Source organism: Lagopus muta, chromosome 29 (assembly GCF_023343835.1).
Source record: "Lagopus muta isolate bLagMut1 chromosome 29, bLagMut1 primary, whole genome shotgun sequence".
NCBI lineage: Eukaryota > Metazoa > Chordata > Aves > Galliformes > Phasianidae > Lagopus > Lagopus muta.
This window is the reverse complement of record NC_064461.1, coordinates 2,127,747-2,140,084: the sequence shown is the minus strand read 5'-3', so window position 1 is coordinate 2,140,084 and position 12,338 is coordinate 2,127,747. Positions and strand designations below refer to the sequence as shown.

The following is a 12,338-nucleotide window of genomic DNA, read 5'->3' as shown; positions in this document are numbered from 1 at the left end:
CGGCGAAGATGGCGGAGCCGAGCGGCGGCGGCGGCGGCGGCGGCGGGCCGGGCCCCGGCGGGCCGGAGCTGGGAGGTCCCGGCGGGGCCCTCATCCGCGTCACGGTGAAGACCCCCAAGGACAAGGAGGAGATCGTTATCGCGGACGGCGCCTCCGTGCGCGAGGTGGGGGCGGGACGGAGGATCGGGCCTAGGCCTTGGCGCTGAGAGGGGCCGGAGGGGAGCAGGGCCGGGGCCGGGGGTGGGCAATGGGAGGGGGCGGGGGGGCGGGCCGGGGGGGAGGAGGCTGAGAGTTGGAGGGGAGGAACTTCGGGGGGTGTGAGGAGCCGGGAAGCGGGGGGGGGTGGTGGAAGGTGAGGGGGCGGGGAGCGGCGCGGGGCCGGGGCGGAGAGGGGGGGCGGCGGCCCGGGCCGGGGGCTGCGGGGGCTGCAGGGGTTGCGGGGGCTGCAGCTGCGTGACGGCAGGCGTTAGGTTGAGGGGGGGGCGGCCCGAGCCCGAGGCTGGGGGCCTAGGGTGGCTGGGCTGGGCTGCAGCTGCGTGACGGCGGGCCTTGGGCTGAGGCGGGGGCTGGGGGGCTGCCCGGGGCTGGGCTGCGTGACGGCGGGTGTTGGGTTGTGGGGAAGGGTTTCAGCTGAGGGAGCTGAACCCTGTGGAAGGGTGAGAACGGGATGTTGTTGGGGCGGTCAGGAGGGGGTGTGGGGCAATGCTGGAGGAACGGGATGTGGGGGCCGGGAGGGGTCTGAAGGCTGGGGGAGGATGGGGGGCACGGCCCTGGGGCTGCGCTATTGTGAGTGGGTGTGATGTGGGGCAACAGATGGGCGTTGTGTGGTGGGGCTGGGTCTGGGGGGAGCTCCTTTTGGGACAGGAGATGCCTCAGGTCGGGGGAGATGATGGGGGAGGGACGTGGCCCTGGAGCCGTGCTGCTGGGAGCTGTGGGGTGCTGCAGGGGTGGGGGTGCTGTGGGGCAATGGACTGGCGGTGTGTGGTGGCTGAGGCCAGAGGCTCTTCCCTCCTTCCTTCCCTCCTTCTCACTCCTCTTGAGCCTTCGGGGCAAAGGCAGGGTGAAGCAGAGAGAAGGGAACATCAGCCCTGTGAGGGTTTGCTCCAGGCAGGGAGCTCCGCAGGGCGCTGTGCACCTGGAGGGCAGGAGGGGGCTGATGAGAAGCGCTGTGCAGGCGGCTGTGCCCACTGGTGCGAGGTGTCAGCGGTGTGGATCTTGGCTTTGTGTGCTGCGCTGTGTGCTTTGACGTGGGCTTTAGGACACAGGTCGTGGTGTGCCGGCGCTGCTGGGAGCTGGGCGGGAGCTGCGTGTTGTTTGTGGCCCTTCTGCTCCTTCCCAGCCCTCTGCTGTGAGTGCGCAGAGCAGGGGGTGAAGCTTTGTGGCCCAGATCACCTCAGCTCCAGCAGTTTGTCCTCCCAGGCCCAGTTTTTGGGGAGTTCTGGCGCCAGGGCTGCGAGCTGCCCCAAGAAAGGCGTTTGCTCTTCTGGTCCTGACCTTCCCATGAGAATTTCTTGAAATCTGTGGCGTCCAAATGCAAAGGTTTTTTTTTTTCCTCACCTGCTGACTCGGGAATGCCCAGCTGAGCTGGCAGTGACAGCCTTACTGGCAGGTGCTGATCCGTCACACAGCACAGAGATGTCGGTGTTGGGTGGTGCGGACGCTCGCAGGAGAACAGTCGCAGGGACAGGAATTGGAGAAGAGCAGTTTAATCCATTGGCTGATGAGGGACCGGGCCCTTTTCTGTCCTGTACGGAATCAGAGTTGGGCTTTCCTTGGGAAAAAATGAGATGAGCAGAAACGAACGAAGCTCAGTTGTCCCGAGGACAAGTGGTGGGTTTGGGTCGGGCCTCAGGGCACGCGTGCTGTGGAAGCCTTCAGCTCATCCCCAGGTAACGGTTCGGGAGGTGTCTGCCCACGTTCTGAAGCAGTGCGGGGCTCCTCTTTGCTTTCTGCCCTGGGCAGCTGGAGCTGCACTGCTGCCCGCGCGGCTCCGTTCTGTCGGGGTGCTGAAGCCCTTTTGGTGCCCGCTGCCGTTTGTGCAGTGAACGCTGGGTGTCCGGAGCGTTACCTTCAGGTTCCTGCCTTCTTCTTCTGCCTGAAAAATCCACCTTTGTTTTTCAGTTCAAAGAAGAGATTTCCAGGCGGTTCAAAGCCAAACAGGATCAGCTGGTTCTGATCTTCGCTGGGAAGATCCTGAAGGACGGAGACACTCTGAATCAACACGGGATCAAAGACGGGCTGACCGTGCATTTGGTCATTAAGACTCCACAGAAGTAAGGAACCGTTCGGCATCGGGGGGGCTGGGAGCGAGCGGGCGGTGAGAAGAGCGGCTGTGGCTCTGAGCTCCCCTCGCTGCGCAGCTCTGCTTTATCGCTTGGCCCAGCTTCTGTTGTGCACCTGTGTGAGCCCGTGGGGGGGAAGGCATCGTTAAGGCAATTAGCGTGGCTTTGTGTGTGCGGAGCCTTCGCCACTGGCAGCCTGGGCAGAAACCATTGGAACGTGGTTGTGTCCTGGATCTGATCGCGATGACTCACTGTTAGCAGAAATTACCTTCCCAGCAGCAATGCTGCAAGCACTGCCCAGGGTTCCTTTCACTTCCTGCTGTGCGCCCTCGCCCTGCAGACTCCAAAGGTAACGAAGCGCTGTCCTGGCTTTTCGTTCTGTTCTCTGCCCGCCGTAGGGAGTCACAGAATCATAGAACCACCAAGGTTGGCAAAGACCTCAAAGCTCATCCACTCCAACCGTTCACCCATTCCCAACAGCTCCCACTGAACCACGGCCCTCAACACAACATCCAGCCTTTCCTTCAACACCCGCAGGGTCGGTGCCTCCACCGCCTCCCTGGGCAGTGAAGTTGATGAAGGGAGTCGTGCTTATTGGCAGTGCTCACTGAAGGCACTGCAGCCCCTCCTGTGCTCGGAGAAACCAGCTGCTCGTTCTCCTGCTTCCTTCTTTGGTTAAGCTTCCCGTCCGCTTTGTCCTCTGCTCCTGCTCGGGGGTTTCCAACGTCGGTCAGATGGGTCTGGAAAACACCAAGGGACCTTTGGGTTTGGTGTTCAGAAGTCCTGGAATGCGTGTGGGAAGGGAAAGGGACGTGGAGAAGGGAATCCTCCTGGGTTTGGGAAAGAGGAAATGATGTGCTCTTGGCTGTTTGCAGTGACAGAATGGCGTTCCTTAGTTGAGGTGAGTGAAGGGAATGTTGGGTTCTGCCTCGTTTGAAAGCTCTTCAGTGTTCTTGAGCCCAGGACTGTCACTGCACGACTGCAGCTGCCTCAGAGAACCATTTAAAAGCTCTTTTTAAAAGGCCTGTGAAAGTCCTGAGGGAGAGCTGTGATTATGAGGCACTGCTGGGGTTGGATAACTGAGCAAAGCCAATGTGCTGCATCGCTGCTCTGCGGCTGGCGGTGCTGTGTGCCTGGTGAAGGGAGCTGTGCTGAGCTTGTGCTGGGATGAGAAATCTCCTTTGTGAGGGACGGCCAATAAATGTGAGAGGTGAATTCGTAGCCACTGGGACAGAAATACTCTGCAGCTCCACAGGATGCTCGCTGCTGTCTGCCTCCTGTTCTCTGCACTGTAAGGCAGGGACTTATTTGCCCCAGTGAGCACCATAGCATTCAGCACATGAGAAGCTGCAGCCAGGCCGGCTGCTGTTTGCCCCTTGCAGCAGCCCTGCCGTAACCTCCTGTGGTTTCTGCGGGAGCTGCAGGAGGATTTTCCCGTTTGGAGCAAACTCGTTGCTCAAGGATACGGCGAGGTAAAAGTTTGGCGTGGTTCAGCTGGAGCTCAGCGAGAGCATGGCTGCTCCGTGTGGGTCGGCTGTTGTGCAGCAGGGTGGGAGGCGGCTCCCGGCAGATGGGAGACAGCTGGGAGCCACGGCTGTGCATCCGTACCGATGGGAATGGGATGGGAATGGGAATGGGATGGGAACGGCCCGGAGGAGCCGCCTGCCGCCGCCCGAAGGGAAGCCTGCGCAGAGGACGCCGCTCTGCTCTCCCGAGTGCCAGAAGTGTAACGGCCCGTTTTGTTTCTTTGCAGGGTCCAAGATCCAACATCTGCTGCTTCTGCCCCCGGTGCTGCTTCTGCCCCCACCACCGCGTCCCCTTCTCCTGCTGCCCCATCTCAGCCTTCCACATCCAGCGGCGCCGCTCCGGATGCGGGGGGCGGCGGCCGACGGAGCAGCGGCTCGGGGGGTCTGGGAGGCCCTGGAGACGGAGGCCCCAACAGCGCCACGTCGATCCTTTGTAAGTGGGGTCCACGAGGAAGTCAGGGAGGAAGCGTTCCTGAGGTGTAGGTGGAGGGGTTGGGTTTTTGGCCCTGTGGTTGTTTCTCCTGCTCACCTGAGTCGTTTGCCTGCTCAGGACCGCCCCCAAGCCCTCTGTGCAGGGGATCCCCCTGAGAGCTGCCTGCTCGGGGTCGGGGCTCCCCCAGCTCCTTGTGGGCGCAGTTCAGCCCCTGAATGTCCTCTCCTTCCACCGCGGCCGTCGTTCCCTGACCCACAGCTCTCTCCTCCCTCCCGCGTTGTTCCCTCTGCAGCTGGCTTTGGTGGCATCACTGGGCTGGGCAACCTGGGCATGGGCTCTGCCAACTTCATGGAGCTCCAGCAGCAGATGCAGCGACAGCTGATGTCCAACCCAGAGATGCTCTCTCAGATCATGGAGAACCCCTTGGTGCAAAACATGATGTCGAACCCCGACCTCATGCGGCAGATGATCATGGCCAACCCGCAGATGCAGCAGCTGATGGAGCGAAATCCGGAGATCAGCCACATGCTGAACAACCCGGAGCTGATGAGGCAGGTGGGTCGGCGACGGATCCGAGCACTGCCACAGCTTTGTGGTGGCTCAGCTTCAGAGCTGCTCTAGCAGGGGGCGTGGGAATGCAGAACGGTGGATTGAAGGATCTCCTCCTTCCCACTGAAAACCCCTCGCAGACAGGCGGTGGTGTCAAGTGAAGTAAACAGCCATTACTCAGCCCGCGTGCGTGCAGCTCTTCCTCCCTGTCAGAGCTGCTGATCTATTGAGTGTTGGGCAGAAAAGGGCTCTTGGATCATTGCAGTGCGCCGCACACGAGGCCGCTGTGTTCTGATCCGTGCACGGGAGCAAAAGGAGTCACAGAGAAGTGAAGCTGCCCTGCATGTGTTCTGCTCTTCTCTTTTTCTGCTGGTGGATGAACACAGGCTGTGCAGCTGTGCTGTGGTACCAGCAAAATATTGCACTGGTGATGGGCCGGGGTCCTGCAGGGCTCTATTGTCTGCACAGCCCCAGAGGAGAGGTGGCCTTGCACCCTGGAGGACACGGGGAGGCAGCATGAGGGGAAAGTGAGACTTGAGCGTTAGGCAGCCCTCAGCAGGGCTCTGCTGCTCCCAGGAGGACTGCTCTGCATGTGTTTCCGTGTGGCTGCTGAAGGAGCCCAGTTTCCATGCGCTTCCCATTATCTTGTTTTAATTTCAGCCGGGTCGGCCCTACGTGGCATTGCAGAGCTGCAGGGCTCAATTGTGGATGTTTGGGATTTATGCAGCTCCCAGGATGTCTGGGTGCTCCTTGAGCAGGAGGGAGCCGTCAGGAGCCTGGAGCTGACGAACTGCTCGGTTTTCCTCCAGCAGGAAGATCCCAGCTCTTCCATCTCAGGGTTTTGAATGCAGTCCACCTGCTTTGAGTGGGAACATGTGGCGGTTGGATGTTCGGATGTTCCGATACTGCTTAGAAGTCAGACAGTCCCACAGAGCTGAGTTGGGGCTGTAAAGGCAGAGCGAGGTGGGAGGAGCCAGCATCGCCGGGCTCTCCTTGCTTGGATAAATGATCTCTCTGCTCCCCGGCTGTGAAACGGGTTTAATTATTTTTTTTATCCTCTTCCTTCTGGGAGCTCAGAGTGAACTCTGGGTGCTCGGCTGGCGGCTCAGCATTGCGCTGCTGGGCTGCTCACAACCTCGGGGTGCACTTCGCTCTGCTGGGCGCACGCGGGCCCAGCCGTTCCACGTTCTCCTCTCTGGCAGACCATGGAGCTGGCTCGTAACCCCGCCATGATGCAGGAGATGATGAGGAACCAGGACCGTGCTTTGAGCAACCTCGAGAGCATTCCAGGAGGGTACAACGCCCTGCGCCGCATGTACACGGACATCCAGGAGCCCATGTTCAGCGCCGCCAGGGAGCAGGTATGGAGCGCGGCTCTGCGGCACGGCTCTGCGGCACGGCTCTGCGGCACGGCTCTGCGGCACGGCTCTGCAGCATGGCTCTGCGGCGCAGCGTAGCGCGCTGAGAAGGGAAGCTGGTTGTTCCTTCTCCAGCCACAGCTCCTGGTCTTCTCCCTCCGGAGGTGACGAATGCAGCTGGAAGGAGAGGCGGTGCGGTGCTGGCTGGCTGCTTTCATTGCAGGGGCTGGGGATGTGAGCGGGGAGCTGCTGCTGCTCCTTTGCTGTCCAAGTAGGCAGATGCCCAGGTGCCCAGATGCTGCAGCTCCGTTAGCGCGGTGGGGCTCTGTGTCAGCTCCAGCCTGACACCTTTGGGTCAGCTTTGGAGCACGGGAGGAGCGAGCAGGTCTGTCTGCGAGCTGTGCAGGCGTCCTCCAGGCTGACGCTCCCTGTGGGTTTGGCTGGGTGCTGATGGCTCGTGGGTGTTTGGAAGCCCGGTCTGGGGCTCTGGCCATTTCTTGAGCTGGGGTTCTCTGAATGTGGCGTCTTGTGGATCGCACACTTCTCAGGAGGCAAACTCTGGTGTGTGTTCAGCAATCTGAGCACGAGCGATTGCTTCCCGGCTCACACAGCGACGGGGTGAGTCCAGCTTTCCCCATTGGGCTGACTAATGAGGCTGTTTCTTCTCTCTCCCTTCCCCAGTTTGGCAACAACCCCTTCTCTTCCTTGACGGGGAGCTCCGAGAGCTCCAGCTCTCAGCCTTTGCGGACAGAAAACAGAGAGCCGTTACCGAACCCCTGGAGCCCCAGCCCCCCTGCTTCACAGAGCCAGGCGCCCAGCAGCGAAGGGAGCGCTGGCTCAGGAAGCACCCAGAGCACCCCGACCGTGTCCAACCCCTTTGGGCTCAATGCTGCTAGCTTTGGGGCAGGTACGTGACGAGAGGGACCGGGACAGTGGCACCGAGCAGCCGGGCGTCAGTGGGGGCTTTGCTGCAGAACGGGGCTGCTGTGCAGGCAGGCGTTACTGCAGCTGCACCAGGGTTGGGTTATTTCCTGTGTGACTGGAGGAGCGCCGCTGTCCCTGCAGGCCTTGAGAGCTCGGCAGAGAGGGAGGGCGTTCCCTGTTGGCCCGTGGGTGAAGTAAAGGCGCTGTGGCACTGCTCTGCATTGCGCTGCAAGGAGTTTTCCTTTGTTTTCTCTTTCCTTCACCCTTGCAGGCATGTTTAACAGCCCGGAGATGCAAGGTCTCCTGCAGCAGATTTCAGAGAATCCTCAGCTGATGCAGAATATGATCTCTGCCCCTTACATGAGGAGCATGATGCAGACCCTTGCCCAGAACCCAGACTTTGCAGCACAGGTAACAGCTGTTGTATCTGCTATTCGTTATCAGGCAGGACTTGAGCACAGTGCTTGTGAGAACAGTCTGCTCCCGTAGTCAGAGAGGTTTGTCTTGCAGAAAGCTGAGCCGAGTGAATGTAAACAATTCTGTTCAGTTTCTCTGTAGCTCGAAGGCAGACACGACGGTGGGCCCTGTGTTTTAGTGGAGCCACTCACAGGAGGAGGTGGCTTTCAGGGGAGCACAGGGGTGGCCCTTCTCTTTGCCCGTGGGTCCTGTTCAACAACGCTGCCAGGAACTGAGCTGTCTTGTGTCAGCCTTTCAGTTCCCATAGGCAGGAAAACACGACGAGAGCCTGGGGAGAAAGTTGGGGACACGAGCGTTGTGTTGTTTGGGGCTCGGTTACGTGGAGCGTTACAGCCGTGGGCAGCAATGCTCTGATCCTCTGTGTGCCGTCTCTTGCTAGATCATGGTAAATGTTCCCCTCTTTGCTGGGAACCCACAGCTTCAAGAACAGCTCCGCCTTCAGCTCCCAGTCTTCCTGCAGCAGGTAACAGCCCCTGTCTGGCCCTGGGGGGGGGTTGGCGCAGGGGAAGGAGAGGGGGAGCTTGTTTGGGCACGGCAATGTAAATGAGGTAACCTAAATTACCTCAGGGTTGACTTGAAATGAGACGAGCTCAGCCGCGTGAAACCCCTGTGTGGACGCTCTCTCCCAGTAATGAGTTTATGAAAATTAGCCTGGCTAATTGCGCTTGAGCAGCTGGTTCACTCGAGTGGATCAAAACGGCTTTAATTGTGGAGGCACGCGTGCCCCGTCCTAATCTGATTCTCCTACTTCATGTGGGAGATGGAAGCTCTGGGAGTGTGCAGAGCCCGGTGCTGGAGGGGTGGGGAGGGGAGCCCAGCGCTGAGGCTGGCTGTGCTGCAGCGCCGTGCTGAGCTGCTCCGCCTGTGAGCCCTGCCTGCAGCTCTGGCTGCTCACCGCCGCCGTGTCTCTCCTTCGTTCCCAGATGCAGAACCCAGACTCCCTGTCCATTCTCACCAACCCCCGCGCCATGCAGGCGCTCCTCCAGATCCAGCAGGGGCTCCAGACGCTGCAAACGGAGGCCCCAGGACTGGTGCCAAGGTAAGGAGCTCCTCGGGGCGCGATGCTGCGGGCAGGGCGTGCTGGAGGCCAGCAGGCAGCCTGGCGCCCGTTCACCCAGCAGATCTGCTCAGGAGTGCTGCGCGTGCGCCTGCAGGGCTCTGGGCTCCAGCTGATGGGCGCTTTCCGTTTGTTTGCATTTCATGGGGGGAGTCCTTGACCTTCTCTGTTTGGGGAAAAGATTTGGGAACCGTTTGGTCCCTCCTCTGAGTTTCATTTGAGGTATTTAAGTGTCAGGGGGGCTCAGTTTTACTCTGAGGAATGTTTGAGACGCGCGCCGTGGGGCTGGGTGGGTAAGTGAGAGCACGCTGTGCTGCCGGGTGCCCTCAGGCCCTCTGCTCTTTGTCCATGCACAGTCTCTGCTCAGTCTCTGCAGTCTTTTGGGGCTGTGCTGTGTTAGGATGGCTTGCTCCCAGCGGTGCTGTGGCTGGGATACGAGCACAGCCAGTCGTGGAGCGTGACCAGCCTGGCCGAGCCTGCTGGCTCCCCGTGCTGCCTCGCCCTCACAAGGTAGGCAGGGGACAGCCAGAAGTGCCGGCTCGCCTCTGAGCAAACCCTGCCTTCCTCTGCAGCCTCGGCTCCTTTGGCATGCCTCGAATGCCCCCGTCCTCCACAGGAGGAAGCACAATCCCGGAGAACCCCGTTCCCTCCGCTTCGACGCCGGCCAGTGCCTCTCCAGCCGGGGGCGGTAACCCCCAGCAGCAGCTCATGCAGCAGATGATCCAGCTGCTGGCCGGAGGAAGCTCTCAAGTATGTAATGGTGGAGTCGTAGGATGCCTTAGGGTGGAAGGGATCTCAAAGATCATCCACTTCCTGAGCCCGCGCTCCGTCTGCTCAGGGTCCGTCCACAGCCTCCAGGGCTGGGGCACCCACAGCTCTGGGCAGCACGCGGTGCCCTCTGAGCCAAGAATTTCCACCTAACGTCTGAAGTCTCCCCTCCTTTACTTGAAAGCCTTGTCCTGTCCCCGTATGCCCACGCAGATCGCTCTCCCTCTGATACATGAGCTCCCCATAAGTCCTGGGTGCCCATTTTCGTGCTGGTGGGCTTCTCGGGGGCACCGCTGGGTGAGCTCGGCTTGTCCTGCTCCCACCCCCCCAGGGCCGTGGTTCAGCAGCCGGCTCCCTTTGGCTCTGCTGCTTTCTGCCGAGTTTGCTTTGGTCCCAGGCCGGGTTGGTTCTTGGGGCGTGAAACGCAGGGTGCCGGCCGTCCTGGTTGCCGCAGGCGTGGAGCGGCCCGTGCGCGGCGTGGCTGCTCTGCCGGAGCCGCTGAGATCCGGGGCGCTGGATGGCAGCGCTGAAGGCACGGAGGAATTGCAGCGCTGCCGCCGCTCCGCCTCGTGCCCGGATCCACCGCAGCTGAGCGCTTTGTCCTTTCCCTCTGCAGGCGCAGAGTCCCGAAGTGCGATTCCAACAGCAGCTGGAGCAGCTGAACGCCATGGGCTTCATTAACCGTGAGGCCAACCTGCAGGCGCTCATCGCCACTGGCGGGGACATCAACGCGGCCATTGAGAGACTGCTGGGCTCCCAGCCTTCCTAAGCTCCGTCCCGCCGCCCCGCAGATGTCAGCTCGCATCCATTCACGCGCAGGGGATCTTTCAGGAAAGCCCGCCGTCATTTTCATATCTGACAGCTGTCCATGTATTTAAAACAAAAAAGATACAGCTTAACCCCGACCTTCCTACTAAGTTAAGATTTCATGTTGAAATGCTCTTTAACTGGCTTGTATGTGGATTCCAGTTCTCATCGTGGCCACAGAGACTTCAGATGTGTATTTTTCCTCAATATGCCCTCTGTTTCAGACACTCTTCTCTCTCTCTCTAGATGGTAGAGGCGATACTCCTAGTTATTTACCTGAATGATTGTGTTTTGAGTAGCTTGATTTTAACTGTACATGATTCCCTCCCTTCGCCCTCCTTTCAGGCAGATATTTAAAACTTGAGCCAAGTTTGCTTTCCGGTTCTTTCTCCCGGCATCTTCTTGGGGATAATAGAGCAAAAGAAAAATCGCAGCGACTTGGAAATTTCTGATGTCGTTTGTCTTAATAATTCCATGGGACGAATGGGGCCCTCGGTGCGCGGGGGGCTGCCGCCTCCTGCTCCAGGGCTGGCCTGCGTGCAAACCACGCCTGGAGTGGGGTCTCTGCGCAGCTGGGATGGCGACGCGGAGCCCTGCGGCCTTCAGGGACGGGGTTTGCTGTCGTGGAAGCCGAGCTGAAGGCGCCGTGCGGAAGAAGGCGTTGCAGAGGCTGCTGCTCTGCTCCTCACGTGGCCGCGTCGCGTCTTCTTCTGCTCTGCGGGTTCGGTATCTGTAAAAACGAGAGGAGATGGAAAGATCCGATCTCTCCACTCAGAAGCGTCAGTGTCCGCGTGCTTCCCAGCCCGGAGCCATCCTCATTCCCCCCCTCCCCGTTGTGGTGCGTTTGAACCACGCTGCATTCCGTGGAGGACCAACCTTTCCCCAGGGTCTCCGGGGCCGTGTGGTTTGCAGACCAGGTTTATCAACGAGGAAACAACAACAAATAATAAATGCGCACAACCATCCGTCTCCCTGCGCTCCGTGTATCGTCCTTGATTGCCGCTGATTGAGTTTGCCTCGTTAATTCCCGATGAATCTCTCAGCCTGGGGCAGAGGGTGGGGGTCGGTGCAGCCCCTACCTCTCCAGCCCTCCTTCCCAGAATCACAGAAGGGCCAGGGTTGGGAGGGACCTCAAGGATCACGGATCTCCAACCCCCCCACCGCAGGCAGGGCCGCCAACCTCCACATTTAATACTAGACCAGGCTGCCTGGTCCTTCCCTTCACCGCAGCAATCCCACGTTTAATGCAATTCTTCCCTTTTTTCCGTAGGGGTGGATGGGGAGAGGCGGCAGCAGCACTGCAGCTGCAAAGCAAAGCGCATGGGGGGGGCTGAGCAGCACCACAGCATGGAACTGAGGTTGCAGGAGCTGGGGCAGCGCATGGGGCCCAGCAGTTTGTCCCAGGCAGTGCTCATGGTTCCAGTCTTCCATTCCACGCTCTATTCTACCTCCTGGTGTCCTTGCAGCACAGCGCCAGCCCCTGCCTTCATCCCACGCTCTTCCTCGCTCGCCCTCTGGATGAGCTCTCCTCACTGACTCAGGAGAATGACTGATGAGCATAGGTGCCAAAATCACAGTCTATCGCGGAGCTGTAGGGGCTGGAAGGGACCTCAGAGGTCACGGAGTCCAGCCCCTGCACAGCAGCTCCCTGCAGCAGGCTGCGCAGCTCAGCACGCAGGAAGCTCTGCGATGCCTGCAGAGAAGGAGAACCTGCGGCCTCCCTGGGCAGCTCAGCGCTGCGCCGCCCCCGCTGTGAAGGATCCCTTCCCATATCGGTGCAGACCTTCCCATGCTGCACTTCGTTTCCCCCGTCCCGTCCCCACGGAGCGCTGAGAGGAGCCTGGCCGCGTCCCTTTGACAACCACACTCAAGAGATCTACGGACACTGATCCGATCACCTCCCAGCCTTCCTTTCTGGGGGCTGAAAGCCCCAGGTCGCTCAGCCTGTCCTCATGGGAGATGCTCCAGGCCCCGCATCACCTCTGCGCCCTCCGCAGCATCTCTGCAGGAGATCCCTGTTGTTTTGAACGGAGTCCAGAATCAGTCCGGATCAGCACCAGAGCCCAGTGTTCCAAACGTGGCCTCACCAGGGCAGAGCAGAGAGGGGGGGGATCGCCTCCCCTGCCCTGCTGGCCACGCTCCCCTTCATGCTCTTAA

General features: G+C 60.3%; 1 protein-coding gene across 1 annotated transcript; it reads left to right on the top strand.

The window, feature by feature from the left end:
* The first annotated feature begins 6 nt into the window (after positions 1 to 6).
* Positions 7 to 11,150, top strand: UBQLN4 (ubiquilin 4). The gene is made up of 11 exons (XM_048928959.1): positions 7 to 164; positions 2,122 to 2,273; positions 4,036 to 4,241; positions 4,534 to 4,796; positions 5,993 to 6,151; positions 6,830 to 7,055; positions 7,344 to 7,483; positions 7,929 to 8,012; positions 8,473 to 8,588; positions 9,179 to 9,356; positions 9,991 to 11,150. Exons 1-11 carry the CDS (start codon positions 9 to 11, stop codon positions 10,141 to 10,143), a joined length of 1,833 nt encoding a protein of 610 aa, XP_048784916.1. The 5' UTR covers positions 7 to 8; the 3' UTR covers positions 10,144 to 11,150.
* Positions 11,151 to 12,338: the final 1,188 nt, after the last annotated feature.

Excerpts from the sequence above, each read along its gene's own strand:
- UBQLN4 (XM_048928959.1), top strand. The coding sequence starts at position 9 with ATGGCGGAGCCGAGCGGCGGCGGCGGCGGCGGCGGCGGGCCGGGCCCC. Across the intron at positions 4,797-5,992 it reads ACCCGGAGCTGATGAGGCAG|ACCATGGAGCTGGCTCGTAA; the intron begins GTGGGTCGGCGA and ends CCTCTCTGGCAG. Across the intron at positions 8,589-9,178 it reads GCCCCAGGACTGGTGCCAAG|CCTCGGCTCCTTTGGCATGC; the intron begins GTAAGGAGCTCC and ends CTTCCTCTGCAG.